We start from the raw sequence: 17,196 nt of genomic DNA on the forward strand, positions 1-17,196 counted from the left end.
CAGCTCCTCCACTTCCGATCCAGCTCCCTGCTAATGTGTCTTGGAAAGAAGTGGAGGGTGTTCCAAGTCTTTGGAACCCTGTACCCACGTGGGAGACTAGGAAGAAGCTCCTGGCTCCTGGCTCTGGCCCAGCTCAGCCCTGGCCATTTGGAGAGTGAACCAGTGCATGGAAGATCTCTGTCTCTCCTCCTCTCTCTAATTTTGCCTTTCAAATAAATAAATTAATCTTTAAAAAAAGTTACTGTTAATAAAAAAAAAAAAAACTTTAAGAACTCAACAACTTGAGATACCATGGCCATTTCCCAGGGTGAACATGAGCAGAAAGCTGGAATTGGGTACACAGCAGGGACTTGAACCTAGGGACTCCCATTTGGGATGCAGGCAACCCAAGTGAGATCTTAACCACTACACCAATACCTGCCCCAAGTCACACAATTTAATCACAAACATCACTATGAATCGTAACTGGCTAAGAGAATTAAAATAGAATGCATTTATGCTGATAGGATTTACAAATCTCCAAGTCAAATCCACTCAGTTTAGGAAAAATTTCTTGTGCAGAAATAACTGTACTGCCAATTTACATGTGAAGGCAGCTCCAACTGTAAGGCAAACCAAATCGCCTCAGCATTTCTAAAGCTCTGGATCCTAAGTTAGTTGTAAAGAAGTGACAATTTAACATACGCACTATTTTCCCTTTGGAGTCCAACCAGCTCTGGCAATATATTCAACTCCTTCAAATAGAATCTCAAAAGGTTGAATTAGCTCTTTATCTGTGACATCTATAATCTATTAAAAAAAAAAAAGACAAAAAGGCATCTTATCACAGAAGATTTAAACAATTAACTCAGTAATCTACTTAAATCATAGATAAGAACATAACACTTTTTTTAGCCTTAGATATTTAAAAAGGCATAAAGGATATAGCAAAACCATATCCCGACTCACAACTTTGTTAGATCCTAAAAGTATAAGCCATGCTTTTTCCTTATTAACTAGTAATAATACATTTGAAAATGGTGACTTTCAGTAACCAGAACACACCAGGATTATACAATGAAATATTTTATGTCAGTAAGAAGAAATGAAGTACTGATACATGGCACAACATGGATAAACCTTGAAAACATTCATCTAAAAAGCTAGGCTATTTTATGATTCCATGTATATGGAATACTCAGAACAGGTAAATCTATTCAAAGTAGAGATTAGTGACTGTCTTGTGCTAGAGTTTATGGTAAGGTTGAGAGATGATGGCTTAAGGGGTGTAGGATTTCTCTTTGAAGTGACAAAAATATTCTAAAGTTGAATTCTGTGATAGTTGCACAACACTAAGTATACTAAAAGTTACTGGATTTCAAACTCTGAGTGAACTGCACTGTATGTGAATTGTATAGAAGTAAAGCTGTTAAAGAAAAGTAACAGAGAAGACTGCTGTGAGTATGCAACTTATGGGCATCTGACAATTCAAACAGATAGCTGCAGTACAAGAGAAAAGTTCTGGGATATTTAACCACCCACAGACATGTAACCAAACACAGAAGGTAAATCAGTCAATAACCACTGTTCTTTTTTTTTTTTTTTTTTAAACAAAAACAACAAAAAACAAAAAATGCCTATCCGGAGACTTAATAAAGACAAAGTCGCCCGGTGCCATGGCTCAATAGGCTAATCCTCCACCTGCGGCGCCAGCACACCAGGTTCTAGTCCCGGTCGGGGCACCGGATTCTGTCCCGGTTGCCCCTCTTCCAGGCCAGCTCTCTGCTGTGGCCCGGGAGTGCAGTGGAGGATGGCTTAAGTGCTTGGGCCCTGCAACCCCATGGGAGACCAGGAGAAGCACCTTGCTCCTGCCTTCGGATTAGCGTGGTGCGCCGGCCGCAGCGCGCCGGCCATGGCGGTCATTGGAGGGTGAATCAACGGTAAAGGAAGACCTTTCTGTCTGTCTCTCTCTCACTGTCCACTCTGCCTGTCAAAAATAAATAAATAAATAAAGACAAAGAAGTCAATCTATTTCAAGAGGAGCAGTAAGTATGCATATCCCCACGTTCCTACTTGGGATCCAGCAGCAAGTTTTTTAAGCAGAAAATTAGCTTAAAATCAACAACAGCAAAAAATACAAAGTATATCAAAGAACCCATCAGACTGATTAGTCAAATGACACACAAAGTCAGCTCCATATTTTGTGCTTACCCTTCCTTCAGCATCAATCATTATTTCCGACATCTTAAAAGTGACTTTTGGATTTGCTGTGCCTTTAGAAAGAAAAATGGATAGTAATTCATATCCAAGATTACTCAAGCTAATTTTTCTAGCTCAACCCTCTATTTAAGTTAGGAAGATTACATATATAAGGGTTTTATTGCATTAGAATCATAGCTCCATCTCAAATTAATACTTTCTAATACAGAAAGAAACATTAACTGTTACATTTTCCATAAAAAGTCAATATGAAATAAAGAAGGAAAATTCTGTACTATTTTCATAACCAAAATGCTGTAAACAGAAAACTGGGGACAAGTTACAAATTCACTAAGAACAAAGTCAGTTAAAAGTCTTTACTTGCTAATGAAGATATATTTTCCACTCATTCATTCAAGTTACCAGCTTTGTGGACATCTCTATCTTTGAAAGTAATTTAAAAAGGCACAGTCTTTAATTTCAAAACTATTTCAGTGACATAAATGAATAATCCCAAGGACGTAAATGACTGACGCTGGCCACACCTTCAGATGACGACAGAAAGAATCTCGTTTGGGAGGGGGAAAGGAGCGACCACAAATGGCAGGGAGTACAGTACCTGTTTTAGGGTAACGGAATGAATCTGCCCTCCTTGTTTCCAGTAGAGGGGATGTAACATGAATAATTTCCACCTCGGATTCATCATTTTCTTCATACAGAATTCTAAGAATTTTACCACCACTAGGAGCTTTATTAAAAGAGATTTAGATATTGGAAAATTTAGAAGAATTACTCCAGACATAATCCTAACTGACCACTGCCTCCAATACTAAATTTTCACTGGGAAAAATAGTTCATGTATAAAATACATCATTTTTTGTATATAAAAATTTTACTAGTTTTTGCAGTAGCAAAATGAGTTACAGCAAAACTACTTTTACTGCTTAAAGATTATTCCTTTTGGAGGGAAAAAAAAAACCTGAAAATAATACATATTTATTAATACAATTAAAATACATATTTAAAACAGGGAAAAAGTCTTTTGAAGGACTTTGTCCTTGCATACCTTAAAATGCATACTTTGTTGAAAAGAGGATTATTTATTTACATTTCTATTTCCTATAAAACTGTTATTTAAATACAGTCCAATTATTTTGAATGGTTTCTCTATCATGTCAAGATCTTGTCCTAACAAATATAACTATGGCAAAAAAATTTCGTATCTTAAAATAAAATGTAGAAATCTAAGGCAAAGCTTAAAAGGAACATTTTTTCATGGTTCCTTGGAGAAAGGTTCAGATTGCTAGCTGCAAACCATTAGTGGGTCGTGAAATCTATTAATTGGTCATAAACAACATTAAAAAAATACAACCAAACATAAAATAATAATAGTATCAGAGTATATTACATACAAGGATACTGCTTCATGAAATGTGTTTTATGTGTGTACAATGTATTAGGCCATGATTATGAGCAAATGTCTAACTGGATCATGGTCAAAAATTCTGACAGCCACTGCTTTAGAGAGCTGTTTCTTAGGCAGTGAAATATATCTGAATTCATCTGGGAAAAGCAGCAATTTGTCCCTTCCCTTCCTTACCAAGTCATACATTCATCTCAGCATCTGTTCATGCAGACGCTCTAGTCAAGCTCCATTTTTGCAGCAACTCACTAAGGTGTGGTATTTTCTATTTTGCCACAATGCTGCCAACATTAGCTAGACCATCTTTTAGGTGAAAATTTGGAAAGAAAATTTAGGGGACTGAGGCACTAACTCATAATTGTTTTTATTAGAATTCAGTATGGTTCAGATATGATCTATATATTCTAAATAAGGACTGGTAGGATCTAATCTTTAGTTTAGAATTCCTATTCAGGATTTAGTACTGATGTATGTAACTGACAGTTGAATCTTATACTACTTTAGCTGACTTAGAATGTATTATTTTGAGGCTCCTTACTTGCTTCAGCTTCTGGACACCACCAATAGCCAGAATATCTATCAAATTCTTCTTGAAGAACAAAGGTAGCAACCCCAGCTGATCTGGGATCCTCTTCCATGTTGGCTAGCTCTAGACAAACACAAAAGGCAACATTATCACAGAAGGTTCTGTATCTTTTTGTAGGTACAAACCAAAATGGCTGCTTATTTTGAAAGTTAACTGGAGTGTGTTAGTGATCCCCGAAGCCAAATGGACTGAGTTTAAACCCAGGCTCCTTCTTCCACCTACTGGCTGATCTTTGGCAAACTGCCCAATGGCACTCCACTGCAGTACCCAATTTTTAAGTAGGATTAAGAGCCTACTTTGTAAGGTTGCTATGAGGCTTTGATTAGTTAATTCACACAAAACATTTACAACAAAGCCTGGACCACAGTAGATGCTCATTAGTGTTAGTTATTCTTTTCCCATTGATCTAGGATCACAGAAAAAAGAATGCATGTCATGGGTCACAGTGACTTGTAGCTCTCCTTATCTTTAGACCTAGAATGGATCTCACAGATCACATACTTCAACCACTTCTTCGTCCCATTCAACCAGAGAGGGTTAGCCTGTATCCATTTAACACTTGGATTTCCAGTAAACAGTTTGAAGGGAATTCTAGTTTAAAAAATAATCACAAAGCCCTAATTATGTAAGAGTTTGTGCAATAGAAAAATGTTTAGGCCAGTGCTGTGGCCACCATTTGCAGCACTGGCATCCCATGGGGACGCTGGTTCGAGTTCTGGCTGCTCCACTTCCCATGCAACTCCCTGCTAATGTGCCTGAAAAAGCAGAGGAAGATGGCCAAGTGTTTTAAGCCTTGCCCCCAAGTGGGAGACCTGGATGAAGCTCCTGACTTCAGCGTGGTCCACCCTGGCTATTGTGGCCATTTTGGGGAGTGAACCAGTAGATGGAAGACTTCTCTCTCTCTCTCATTCTCTCTCTGCCTCTCCTTCTCGGTAACTCTTTCAAATAAATAATTTAAAAAATGTTTACAACATGCTGAGTAAAAAAAAAGTCACACTACTAGACAGTATGTACATGGTGATTCCATTTACAAAAGTGTCATACAAATATATGTGTGTATATATATATATATATATATTCCCCAAATGCCTGTAATAGTGAGGGCTAGGTCAGACTGAGGACAGGAGCCAGGAACTCAATTCAGGTATCCCATAGGGCTGGCAGGAACCCAACCACTTGAGCCATCACCTGCTGCCTCTCTGGCTGTGCATAGCAGTAAGTTGGAATTGGAAGTGGAGGGACTCCAACTCAGGCACTCTGATACAGGATGCATACTCCCTAAGAGGCTTCTTAATCATTGTACCAAATGCCTGCCTCTCATTTATACCAGTTTTTTTTAAAGATTTATTTTATTTATTTGATAGGCAGAGTTACAGACAGAGAAAAGTAGAGACAGGGAGAGATCTTCCATCTGCTGGTTCACTCCCCAAATGGCCACAATGGCTGGAGCCGGGCAGATCTGAAGCAAGGAGCCAGGAACTTCTTCTGGGTCTCCTACATGGGCGCAGGAGCCCAAGTACTTGAGCTGTTTTCCAATGCTGTTACGGGCCATCAGCAGGGAGCTGGATGGGAAGTGAAACAGGCAGGACTCAAACTGGTGTCTAAGTGAGATGTTGGCATTGTAGGTGGCAGCTTAGCCTACTACACCACAACACCAGTCCCTACAATTCTTTTTTACTTAAAGATTTATTTTAAATCTTTAAATGAACCAGTGTATCATTCTCCAAATGGTCTCAATGCCAGTAACCTGGAACTCAATCCAAGCACTTGGGCCATCATTCGATGCCCTTCCAAGTACATAAGCAGGGAGTTGGATTAGAAGTGAAACTTGGACTTGGGACTTGAACCAGTTTCCACATGGAATGCTGCTGTCACAGGTGGCCTGACCACTGTGCCACATCAGCCCCATACCACACTTCTTTTATTCTTTTATCTGTTAACGGACATCTGGACTGTTTCTAGTAGAACATTTTGCATAAAAGTTTTTATGGATGTGTTTTCATTTCTCTTGAGTAAATACTTGGAAGTAGAAAGGTTCAGTGATATGTTTATAAGAAACTGCCAATTTCCCAGTTTCTAGCTACTTCTTGGCCCAGCTCCAGCTGTTACAGACAACTGGGGAGTGAACCAACAGATGGAAACTGTCTGTCTCTGTCTTTAAAATAAAATAAATAAAATATTATTAAACAACTGCCAAGCAATTCCCAAAGTATTTGTATTACTTCAGACTCTTACCGGCAATGTGTTAAAGTTGTTTTTCAACATTTGCTGTTCTCAATCTTCCTTACTTTAGCCAGTCTAATGGGTGTATAATAATATACTGTAGCGATTTTTGCTTATCAGCATTTTCTTTTCTTTTTTTTTTTTTTGAAGATTTATTTTATTTATTTGAAAGACAGAGTTACAGAGAGAGGTAGAGACAGAGAGAGAGGTCTTCCATCCGCTGGTTCACTCCCCAGATGGTCCCAACGGCCAGAGCTGCACTGATCTGAAGCCAGGAGCCAAGAGCCTCCCCCAAGGTCTCCCACATGGGCACAGGGGCCCAAGGACTTGGGCCATCTTTTATTGCTTTCCCAGGCCATAGCAGAGAGCTGGATCAGAAGAGGAGCAGGCGGGACTAGAACCGACACCTATATGGGATGCCTGCACTTCAGGCCAGGACCCCAACCCACTGCACCACAGCGCCGGCCCCTATCAGCATTTTCTGACATGAATGTGCAGTATGAACCAATAATCCCTTGCCCCAAAACTCTGAGTCCAGAGACACGTGGAATCTAGAATTTTTGGGATTTTTCATACACTGTACATCTACTATATATTAGGTAACATTTCCGATGGGGCAACCAAATGCTCTGTAATCAAATACACCAATATTGCTTCAGCAAATTTAGGAGCAGGCACACTAAGTAGGATTAAGATTATAAATATCCCCAGGTCAGCTCAGGTCAGGTTTTGCTACCAAATGAGTTTCAGCACTAAGCTAATGAAAACTACGCTCAGTTTTTGGATCTTTCTGAGTTTTGGAGTTAACGATAGAGCCAGGATCAGGGCTCAGTTTTCCTGGATCTTTCAACTGTCTAGTATTAATCTCTACACTAATTTATACTTTGTTCTCCTTAAAATTTGAAAATAGGGACAATTTCTTTGTAGCTATCACTTATTACAGATTTCAGCTACTAAGAATCATTTATTAAATTAACAAATAGTAAAATTCTGTCCTTACAATAGTCATCTGAGATCAGAGGCTATTGTTTAATTATTCTGGAATTCCTCTATCACATGAGGCACATGCTGTCTGACTGAACTCGTTTCTGAAGTGGACTTGCACTTGGAAACTTCATATTGTGAGTAAACAGAGTAAGTTGATGCTGCTCATTTCCTAAGTATCTTCCTAGCTAAACAAATATTCAAATGGCATTTATGGTTTCAGGCACCATTCTAAACACTTCACAAATATTAACTCGCTAAAGCCTCATAAATAACCCTAGGTTGGATGTGCTATTAATTAATATGTTTATACATACAGAAATTAAGAGACACATTAAACAACCTGCTCAAGGCCAAAGAGTTAATAAATGTGGGACTCCGACCTACATAGTTGATATTATATTATTCTATATTCTCTATCTTTATCCTTAGTCACTACACAAATTCTGAAAACAGTAAGTATACAACATAGCTACATGCATGGGAAAGAAAAGCATACAAACACTACTATCATGTCCTGCAGGGTTCCAATGCTTCCTACTTTAAATTCAGCCAGCTGTCACAAATTCTAAGTGGAAAATGACTTTATGGAAGAAAAAGAAGACTAGAAACTGCCTTAATTCACTCAAGTTACATCAGAGCTTTGCAGGTCAGCCTCAAGCACAGTAACTGGTTCACAGTCACTGCTCAATTTTACTAAAATCATGAAAAAAGCCAGGATTTCTAATACAGATCAACCACCAACCTAATCTTTCTATTGCTGGTAGCTATTCTGATTTCCTGACTTCAAAGAGATTCATTATCAACACTAAAACCTGCACTTTTTTTTTTTTTTTTTTTTTTTTTTTTTTGACAGGCAGAGTGGACAGTGAGAGAGAGAGACAGAGAGAAAGGTCTTCCTTTTTTGCCGTTGGTTCACCCTCCAATGGCCGCCGCTGCAGCCGGCGCACCGCGCTGATCCTGGCAGGAGCCAGGAGCCAGGTGCTTTTCCTGGTCTCCCATGGGGTGCAGGGCCCAAGCACCTGGGCCATCCTCCACTGCACTCCCTGGCCATAGCAGAGAGCTGGCCTGGAAGAGGGGCAACCGGGACAGAATCCGGCGCCCCAACCGGGACTCGAACCCGGTGTGCCGGCGCCGCAAGGTGGAGGATTAGCCTATTGAGCCACGGCGCCGGCTTAAAACCTGCACTTTTTACCTAAGATTTTCCCAACTCGGTCCCTTTTTCTCGAGGCCATGCTCCACTATTAGGCCACATAACTTGGATAACTGTTATGAGTCAAGCTTTATTGTCCCTGCCTCTAGCCCTGTGTTTCTTTTTCTTTCTTTTTTTTTTACTCCTTTTTTGTTTTTATTTTAATTAGTTTTTTATGAGATTCAGTGTTATTTGTAGATACAATTCTTTTTTTTAACTTTTGTTTAACAAATATAAATTTCCAAAGTACAGCTTATGGATTACATTGGCTTTTTCACTCCCATAACTTCCCTCCCACCCGCAACCCTCCCATCTCCCGCTCCCTCTCCCATTCCATTCACATCAAGATTCATTTTCAATTATCTTTATATATAGAAGATCAATTTAGTATATATTAAATAAAGATTTCAACAGTTTGCACCCACACAGAAACACAAAGTGTAAAGTACTGTTTGAGTACTAGTTATAGCATTAATTCACATTGTACAACACATTAAGGACAGAGATCCTACATGAGGAGTAAGTGCACAGTGACTCCTGTTGTTGACTTAACAAATTGATACTCCATATGGGCATCAGTTCCTGTCCCGGCTGCTCCTCTTCTGATCCAGCTCTCTGCTAATGGCCTGGGAAAGCAGCGGAAAATGGCCCAAGTGTTTGGGCCTCCACACCCATGTTGGAGACCTGGAAGAAGCTCCTGGCCCAGCTCTGGCTGTTATGGCCATTTGGGGAGTGAACCAGTGGATGGAAGACCTCTCTGTCTTTCCCTCTCTCTGTCTGTAACTCTGCCTCTCAAATAAACAATTAAATCTTTAAAAAATAATTTAAATCAAACTAAAACTTGGCTAGCAAAGTTTCCTGAACTGCTTTGGCATGCAGTTATCACAGTTTTTCTAAATTGTTAGAGGAATTACTATCTCTCTTACATACTTGGCTTTGCATTTAACTTTTTCAGCATATTTCTTAACTAGATGAAAAAAAAAAACTTGAGAGCAGAATCTGCATCACTTTATTTTCCCACTTAAAACGTATCTGTAGGTCCAGTGCCATGGCGTGGAGAGTTAAAGCCTTGGCCTGGAGTGCCGGCATCCCATATGGGCACCATTTCTAGTCCCGGCTGCTCTGCTTCCGATCCAGCTCTCTGCTATGGCCTGGGATAGCTGCAGAAGATGGCTCAAGTCCTTGGGCCCCTGCACCCACATGGGAGACCCAGAAGAGGCTCCTCATTCCTGGCTTTGGATTGGCGTAGCTCCGGCCGCTGCGGCCCTCTGAGGAGTGAACCAGCGGATGGAAGACCTTTCTCTGTGTCTCTACCTCTCTGTAACTCTGTCTTTCAAATAAATAAAATAAATTTTTTTAAAAAAATCTGTTACAATCTCTCATAAAGAATGTTGGTAGTAAATTCTAACTACTAATGGAAAAAGGGATGATAATTAAGGAAGATAACCAATAAATGAGCTTTGTAAACACCAGAGTAACTAAGATTACAAAAAATTAAACAAATGAATTTTCAGTTACCACCCTTCATTAGGAAGCTTAATTTTAAACTTTGTTTCACATGTTCAAAGGAAAAGCAAAACACTATTTCCCATCTTTCATTTCTAAGATATCTTTAGAAAACATCTTTTCTTTTGAGCAGTGCTTAGTATTGTTATAGCCACTTAAATGAAAATTATATATTTCTACAATACACATAGTTCTACAAAATTCTGCTTTTTTTATTATGAAAATAATGAATTAGTTTTTCCAAAATGGGAAGGTAAATTTTCAGACAGTTTCTTACAGTGTAACTGATTTTTCTATTTTTTTCGCAAAAAAAAGACTACTGTTTTAAATTAGAATTTCATTTAATCAATTTTTTAAAGGATTTAGTTATTTGAAAAGCAGAGGGGCTGGCACCATGGCGTAGTAGGTTAATCCTCCGTCTGTGGTGCCGGCATCCCATATGGGTGCTGGTTCTAGTCCCGGCTGGTCCTCTTCTGATCCAGCTCTTTGCTGTGGCCTGGGATAGCAATAGAAGATGGCCCAAGTACTTGTACCCATGTGGGAGACCCAGAAAAAGCTCCTAGTTCCTGGCATTGGATCGGTGCAGCTCTGGCTGTTGTTTGGGGAGTGAACCAATGGCAGGAAGACTTTTCTCTCTGTCTCTTCTTCTCACCATCTGTAACTCTACCTCTCAAATAAATAGGAAAGGGAAAGGGAAAGGGAAGGAGAAAGGGAGGAAGGAAGGAAGGAAGGAAGGAAGGAAGGAAGGAAGGAAACAAGCAAGCAAAGCAGAGTGACAGAGCAAGAGGAAAAGACAGAGAGATCTTCCAACCATTTGTTCATTCCCCAAATGCCTGCAATGGCTGGGCTGCACCAGGCTGAAGCCAGGAGCCAAGAACTCTATTTGAGTTTCCCACAGGATGCTAGGGAGCCAAGTACTTGCATAGTTCTTTGTTGCTTTCTCAGGTGCATTAGCAGAAAATTGGATTGGAAGCAAAGGAGATGGGACTGAACCAGCACCCTGAGATGGAATGCACGCATCATAAGTAATGGCTTAACTTGTTGTATTATTACAATTTTATTTCATTTTATTTTTTATTTTTATATAAGGTTTTTTTGTTTGTTTTTGTTTTTTTGTTTTTAATTTGAGAGGTAGAGAGTCACAGACAGTGAGAGGGAGAGACAGAAAGAATGGCCCTCCACTGCTGGTTGACTCCCCAAATGGCTGCAATGGTGGGAGATGAGCCAATCTGAAGCCAGGAGCCAGGAGCCTCCTCCAGTCTCCCAAACCCGTGTAGGGGCCCAAGCACCTGGGCTATCCTCTACTGCTCTCCCAGGCCACAGCAAAGAGCTGGATTGGAAGAGGAGCAGCCGGGACCAGAACCAGCACCCATATGGGTTGCCAGTGCCACAGGCCAAGGACTAACCCACTATGCCACAGTGCCAGCCCCGTCATTACAATTTTCTTTTAAGAACAGTGTTGGGAAAATTCTAGCAGTCTTATTAGATAAAAGGGACACTCATGTCAAAGGCACTATTGCTGTACTGTCTCAAAATGAACATTAAAACAAAGTGGCATTACACAGATAGTAACTATTAGTTTTCCTCTGTGATTTTCTCTATTTTTAAAATTCTAAAGATTTAAATTTAAAATATAAATATCACCCAGCTTGCTTCAATTTCAAAATGCAGGCAAAAGCAAATCAAATTTTAAAAGCACTTTTCAGTAGATCTGAAGAACTACGCCTTACCATTGTGCACGTAGGTAAGCCTTCTTTCTTCTCTGGTTACAATGTTAGATATCCAAATATCATTGCTGTGTATAAAAGCAATCCAGTCTGGGTCTGCAGGGCATAATTTGGGATCCATCCGTATGTTGGGACAACTAGTTTCCACTAAATTGGGCCGTAAAGGTTGTTGCTAGGAAAGTAAACACCATTTGGAGGCAGCGTTACGCTTACATATACCCATTGTTTTGCCAGCAAGCACTGCTACAAGGGTTATAAGAGATGAAATAGACAATATAATAGCACTTTGTAAATGTTGCTGACCCAGCCTGTTTAAGAGAGCAATTACTGTTTATTAAATATTTTTACTGTTTATTCACTGAATATTAAATACTTTAAATTTTAACAACATAAAAGTTTGTTCATAAAAATGTAATGGAAACCAGCATCATAATTCTATCAGAATAGTTCCAACAGCACATGAAGAAAGGCATAGAATAAAACCAAACATATATAATCATTTATGAACACAAATTAGTTTTCCAGGAAATTAAAATGAATTGCTTTTGACAACAGTAACTTCCAAACTCTCCCTCAGTACTCACACAGAAATGGGAGCTGATGCTCTTTACTGTATCTTCCTAAATAGCAAATGCTTTAGCATTTCAAAATTGTATTTTAATGTCACTGGAAAATTAACTCTTAAAATTGGAAAATTAGTAACATACATTTTCTTTTTATCACTACTATTTTCTTTGGTGGATAGACTGAAGTTTCTGTTCTATCTGTTATTAATCTTTTTGATTTGGGTATAAATAACCTTTAGGATCCCAAAACAGACTTAACGAGCAATAATTCCAACTTACAGTAAATCCTTGTGGCCCTCCATCTTTTACATGATAAATTCCACTACCAGCTTGAAACAGAAATGTTCCACTTCCTTGGTGATAGTCGTAAGAAGCAATTCCAACTGTTCCAATGCGTTTTCTTTCTCTTAATAGTTCTTCTTCTCGAGAATACATTCCATAGTCCAGTGTTGCCTAATACAAAAGGAAAGTCACCTATTCCAGCCTTGGGAAAGCTTGCCTTTTGCTTTCAGCACTGAAACCCTAACATCTCCAATATTAGTAAGTCTGCAGTTTTAGTGGCCCCAAAAATTTTCTAGCAATTTTCAGAAGATTAATTTCAAGAAGTCTGCCGAGGGACCGGTGTTGTGACGTAACAGGTTAAGCCACCACCTGTAATGCCAGCATCCCTTATGGGTGCCGGTTCCAGCCCTGAGCCCTAGCTGTTCTACTTCTGATGCAGCTTCCTGCTAATGGCCTGGAAAAGCTGTGGAAGATGGCCCAAGTGCTTGGCCCCTCCTTGCACCCACATGGGAGCTTCATCCAAATCTCCTGCCTCTTGGCTTCAGCCTGGCTTAGTCTTGGCAGTTGCAGCCATTTGGGGAGTAAACCAGCAGATGGAAGATCTGTCTCACCCTCTGTCTCTCTATAACGCCACCTTTCAAGTAAATAAAATAAATCTTAAAAAATTTGCTGAAAGATTTCTTATTACAGGGTCTTTAGATGATTATTATCTATAATAGGGAATAAGAATAATGTCTGAGGGGTCAGCATTGCGGCATAGCCAGTTAAGGTGTTGTCTGCGACACTGGCATCCCCCTAAGGCTCCAGTTCATGTGTCCTGGATGCTCCACTTCTGATCTAGCTCCCTGCTAATAAAAACCACAATGAAGTATCACCTTACCCCTGTCAGAATGACTAAAATTCAAGACACAGAGAGTAACAAATGCTGGCAAGGATGCGGAGAAAAGAGAACACTTGTACACTGTTGGTGGGAATGTAAATTAGTGCAGCCGCTGTGGAAAACAGTATGGAGATTTTTTTATTTTTATTTATTTTTTTTTTTTGACAGGCAGAGTGGACAGTGTGAGAGAGAGACAGAGAGAAAGGTCTTCCTTTGCCATTGGTTCACCCTCCAATGGCCGCCGCGGCCAGCGTGCTGCGGCCGGCGCACCGCGCTGATCCAATGGCAGGAGCCAGGAGCCAGGTGCTTTTCCTGGTCTCCCATGGGGTGCAGGGCCCAAGCACCTGGGCCATCCTCCACTGCACTCCCGGGCCACAGCAGAGAGCTGGCCTGGAAGAGGGGCAACCGGGACAGAATCCGGCGCCCCGACCGGGACTAGAACCTGGTGTGCCGGAGCCGCTAGGCGGAGGATTAGCCTAGTGAGCTGCGGCGCCGGCCCTTTTTATTTTTTATTTTTGACAGGCAGAGTGGACAGTGAGAGAGAGAGTCAGAGAGAAAGATCTTCCTTTGCTGTTGGTTCACCCTCCAATGGCCGCCGCGGCCGGCGCACCGCGCTGATCCAATGGCAGGAACCAGGTGCTTCTCCTGGTCTCCCATGCGGTGCAGGGCCCAAGCACTTGGGCGATCCTCCACTGCACTCCCTAGCCACAGCAGAGAGCTGGCCTGGAAGAGGGACAACCGGGACAGAATCTGGCGCCTTGACCAGGACTAGAACCTGGTGTGCCGGCGCCGCAAGGCGGAGGATTAGCCTAGTGAGCCGCAGCGCCGGCCAAGATTTCTAAAAAACTAGAAAATAAAGTTGTCCTATGACCCTGCAATCTCACTATGGGTATATATACAAAAAGACTTGAACACACTGTATCAAAGAGATACCTGCACCACCATATCTGTAGCAGCTTTGTTCATAATAGCCAAAATTTAGAATCAACCAAGGTATCCATCATCAGATAAATGGATAACATGGAAATATTATTCAGCTATAAAAAGGAATGAAATTCTATCATTTGCAGCAGAATGGATACAAATGGAGGACATCACATGGACTGAAATAAGCTAGATCCAGAAAGACAAATACCACATGCTATCCCTTATATGTGGGAATTAAAATTTAAAAAACAAACAAAAAAAGAAATGTCACGTGTATTAGTACTGCTGCAAATATGGATTTGTAAATCTTTTAAAGATTTATTTAATTGAAAGTCAGAGTTATAGAAAAAGAAGGATCTGGTTCACTCCCCAAATGGCTGCAACAGCCAGGGCTGGGCCAGGCCAAAGCCAGGAGCCAGGAGCTTCATCTGGGTCTCCCACATGGGTATAGCGGCCCAAGGACTTGGGCCATCTTCCTCTGCTTTCCCAGGTGCATTAGCAGAGAGCCAGATTGGAAGTAGAGCAGCTGGGACTCGAACCCATATGGGATGCCGCATCAACGCCAGCCCTAATCTTTGTTTTATACCTTTGTCAAACCAAAGGTTAAGAATGTTATACTACCGGGGCCAGTGCCATGGGTTAAAGCAATGGCCTGCAGAGCTGGCATCCCATATGGGTGCCTGTTCAATTCTCAGCTGTTCCACTTCTGATCCAATTCCCCACTAATGTACCTGGGAAAGCAGCAGAGGATGGCCCGAGTGCTTGGGCCCCTGCACCCATGTGGGTAGGGGCTCCTGGCTTGGCCTGGCCCAGCTATGGTCATTGCAGCCATTGAGGAGTGAACCAGAGGATGGAAGATCTGTCTCCCCTTCTCTAACTCTGCCTTTCACATAAATCAATCTTTAAAAAATCTACATTATTATAGTTTTAATGATCTGTGATTACTTTAAAATTTACAGTTTATAGGTGAAATGGTCACTTTTCCATTTAATTACTGTGTATAGCCATTGCCTATATTCCCACAAAACTGCAGTCTTTTTACTTTTACTTGTTAAACTTCTTATATGGTGAAGTATTAACCCTGTTTACTACAATGTAAATTTAAAATGTTATCTCAAAACTAAAAAAAGGGAGAAGGAAGGACGGTGCGGGGAGGGGAAAGGAAGCAGATGGAGGGAGGAAGGGAATATCATTATGTTTTTAGAATTTTATCTACAAATTCACATTGAGTCTTAAAAACTAATTAAAAATTACAATTAAAAATTTATTTATTTATTTATTAAAGATTTATTTTATTTATTTGAAAGAGTTACAGAGAGAGGTAGAGACACAGAGAAAGCTCTTCTATCCACTGGTTCACTCCTCAGAGGGCTGCAATGGCCGGAGCTGCGCCAATCCAAAGCCAGGAATGAGGCGCCTCTTCTGGGTCTCCCATGTGGGTGGCAGGGGCCCAAGGACTTGAGCCATCTTCTACTGCTATCCCAGGCCATAGCAGAGAGTTGGATCAGAAGCGGAGCAGCCAGGACTAAAATCGGCGCCCATATGGGATGCCGGCACTCCAGGCCAGGGCTTTAATCTACTGCATCACAGCACCGGCCCCACAATTAAAAATTTTAAAATAAAGTACAGAAATTAAAAAAATTATTGCTATTTTATTTGAAAGACACACAGAGACAGAGAAATCTCCCATCCACTGGCTCATCCCCAAATGGCCACAACATCTAGGCTGCACCAGCCTGAAGCCGGGAGCCTGAACTCCATCTGGGCTTCCCACATGGGTGGAGGAAAACCCATCACTTGAGTCATCACCTGCCACTTTCCGGGAAAAGAAGCTGGATCAAAAGCAGAGTGGGGACTTGAACCCAGGCACTACGATATGGCATACAGGAGTTCCAGGTGGCATCTTTAACTGCTGCACCACAACGCATGTCCCCCCACCCACACTGGGTATTTTTTTTAAAGTTTTCCATCAATACCTATCTACCTATTTACCTGAGAGGCAGAGAGAGAGCTCCCATTGACTGGTTGGTTCACTCCCCAAATGCCCACAATGGCTGGTGCTGGGCCAGAGCCAAAGCCATGTGCCAAAAACTCAATCTAGGCCTCCCACATAGGTAGCAGGAACCCAGCTGGTTGAGGCATGACCACTGCCTCCCAGGATCTGCATTAGCAGGAAGCTGGAGCCAGGAGCTAGAAGTGGGAACTGAATTCAGGTGGTCTGACATGGGAGGCAGGCACCTTAACTGCTGGGCTAAACACCTGCTCTCTACGGTACTGCTCTTTAATTTTTCAGTATATTTCCTAGTAACAAGGAAAAATCCCTTGAGAGCAGAATCTGCATCCTGTTGCTTTCCTACATACAACATATCTGTCATAACCTCTCTCAGACAGCATTTGTAATTAATTGCAGCTAACGATGGAGGATGATGAGGCGCTTTCCTAAGACAGAAATAATACGTGACAAATCCATACAATTTTAAAAGGAAAATAAAGAAGAAAACAAACCTAGTAAGTGCTATCTCAAAAAAATTGTTACTCAACTTCTAATCCAGCTTCCTGCTAATGAATCCTGGGAAGCAGCACATGACAGTCCCAGTGCTTAGACCTCTGCCACCTATGTGGGAGATCTCTATGGAATTTCTGGCCTCTGACTTCAGCCTGGCTCAACCCTGGCTGTTGTGGGCATTTGGGGAATGAACCAGCAGATGGAAGATGGAGCATT

At 41.1% G+C, this 17,196-nt stretch overlaps 1 protein-coding gene across 8 annotated transcripts in view; it reads right to left on the minus strand.

The window, feature by feature from the left end:
* Positions 1–17,196, minus strand: part of DPP8 (dipeptidyl peptidase 8) — a 71,974-nt gene that overhangs the window by 32,909 nt on the left and 21,869 nt on the right. For all 8 annotated transcript variants that reach the window (XM_008268879.5, XM_002717966.6, XM_070054386.2 and 5 more), the window contains 6 exons: positions 12,665–12,838; positions 11,823–11,991; positions 4,140–4,250; positions 2,798–2,926; positions 2,191–2,252; positions 689–789 (listed from right to left, as the gene is read on the minus strand). In XM_008268879.5, coding sequence (XP_008267101.1) covers positions 689–789; positions 2,191–2,252; positions 2,798–2,926; positions 4,140–4,250; positions 11,823–11,991; positions 12,665–12,838 — 746 coding nt within the window. The remainder of the gene's footprint in view (positions 1–688; positions 790–2,190; positions 2,253–2,797; positions 2,927–4,139; positions 4,251–11,822; positions 11,992–12,664; positions 12,839–17,196) is intronic.

Source organism: Oryctolagus cuniculus, chromosome 12 (assembly GCF_051225735.1).
Source record: "Oryctolagus cuniculus isolate XC-2025 breed Fujian yellow rabbit chromosome 12, ASM5122573v1, whole genome shotgun sequence".
NCBI lineage: Eukaryota > Metazoa > Chordata > Mammalia > Lagomorpha > Leporidae > Oryctolagus > Oryctolagus cuniculus.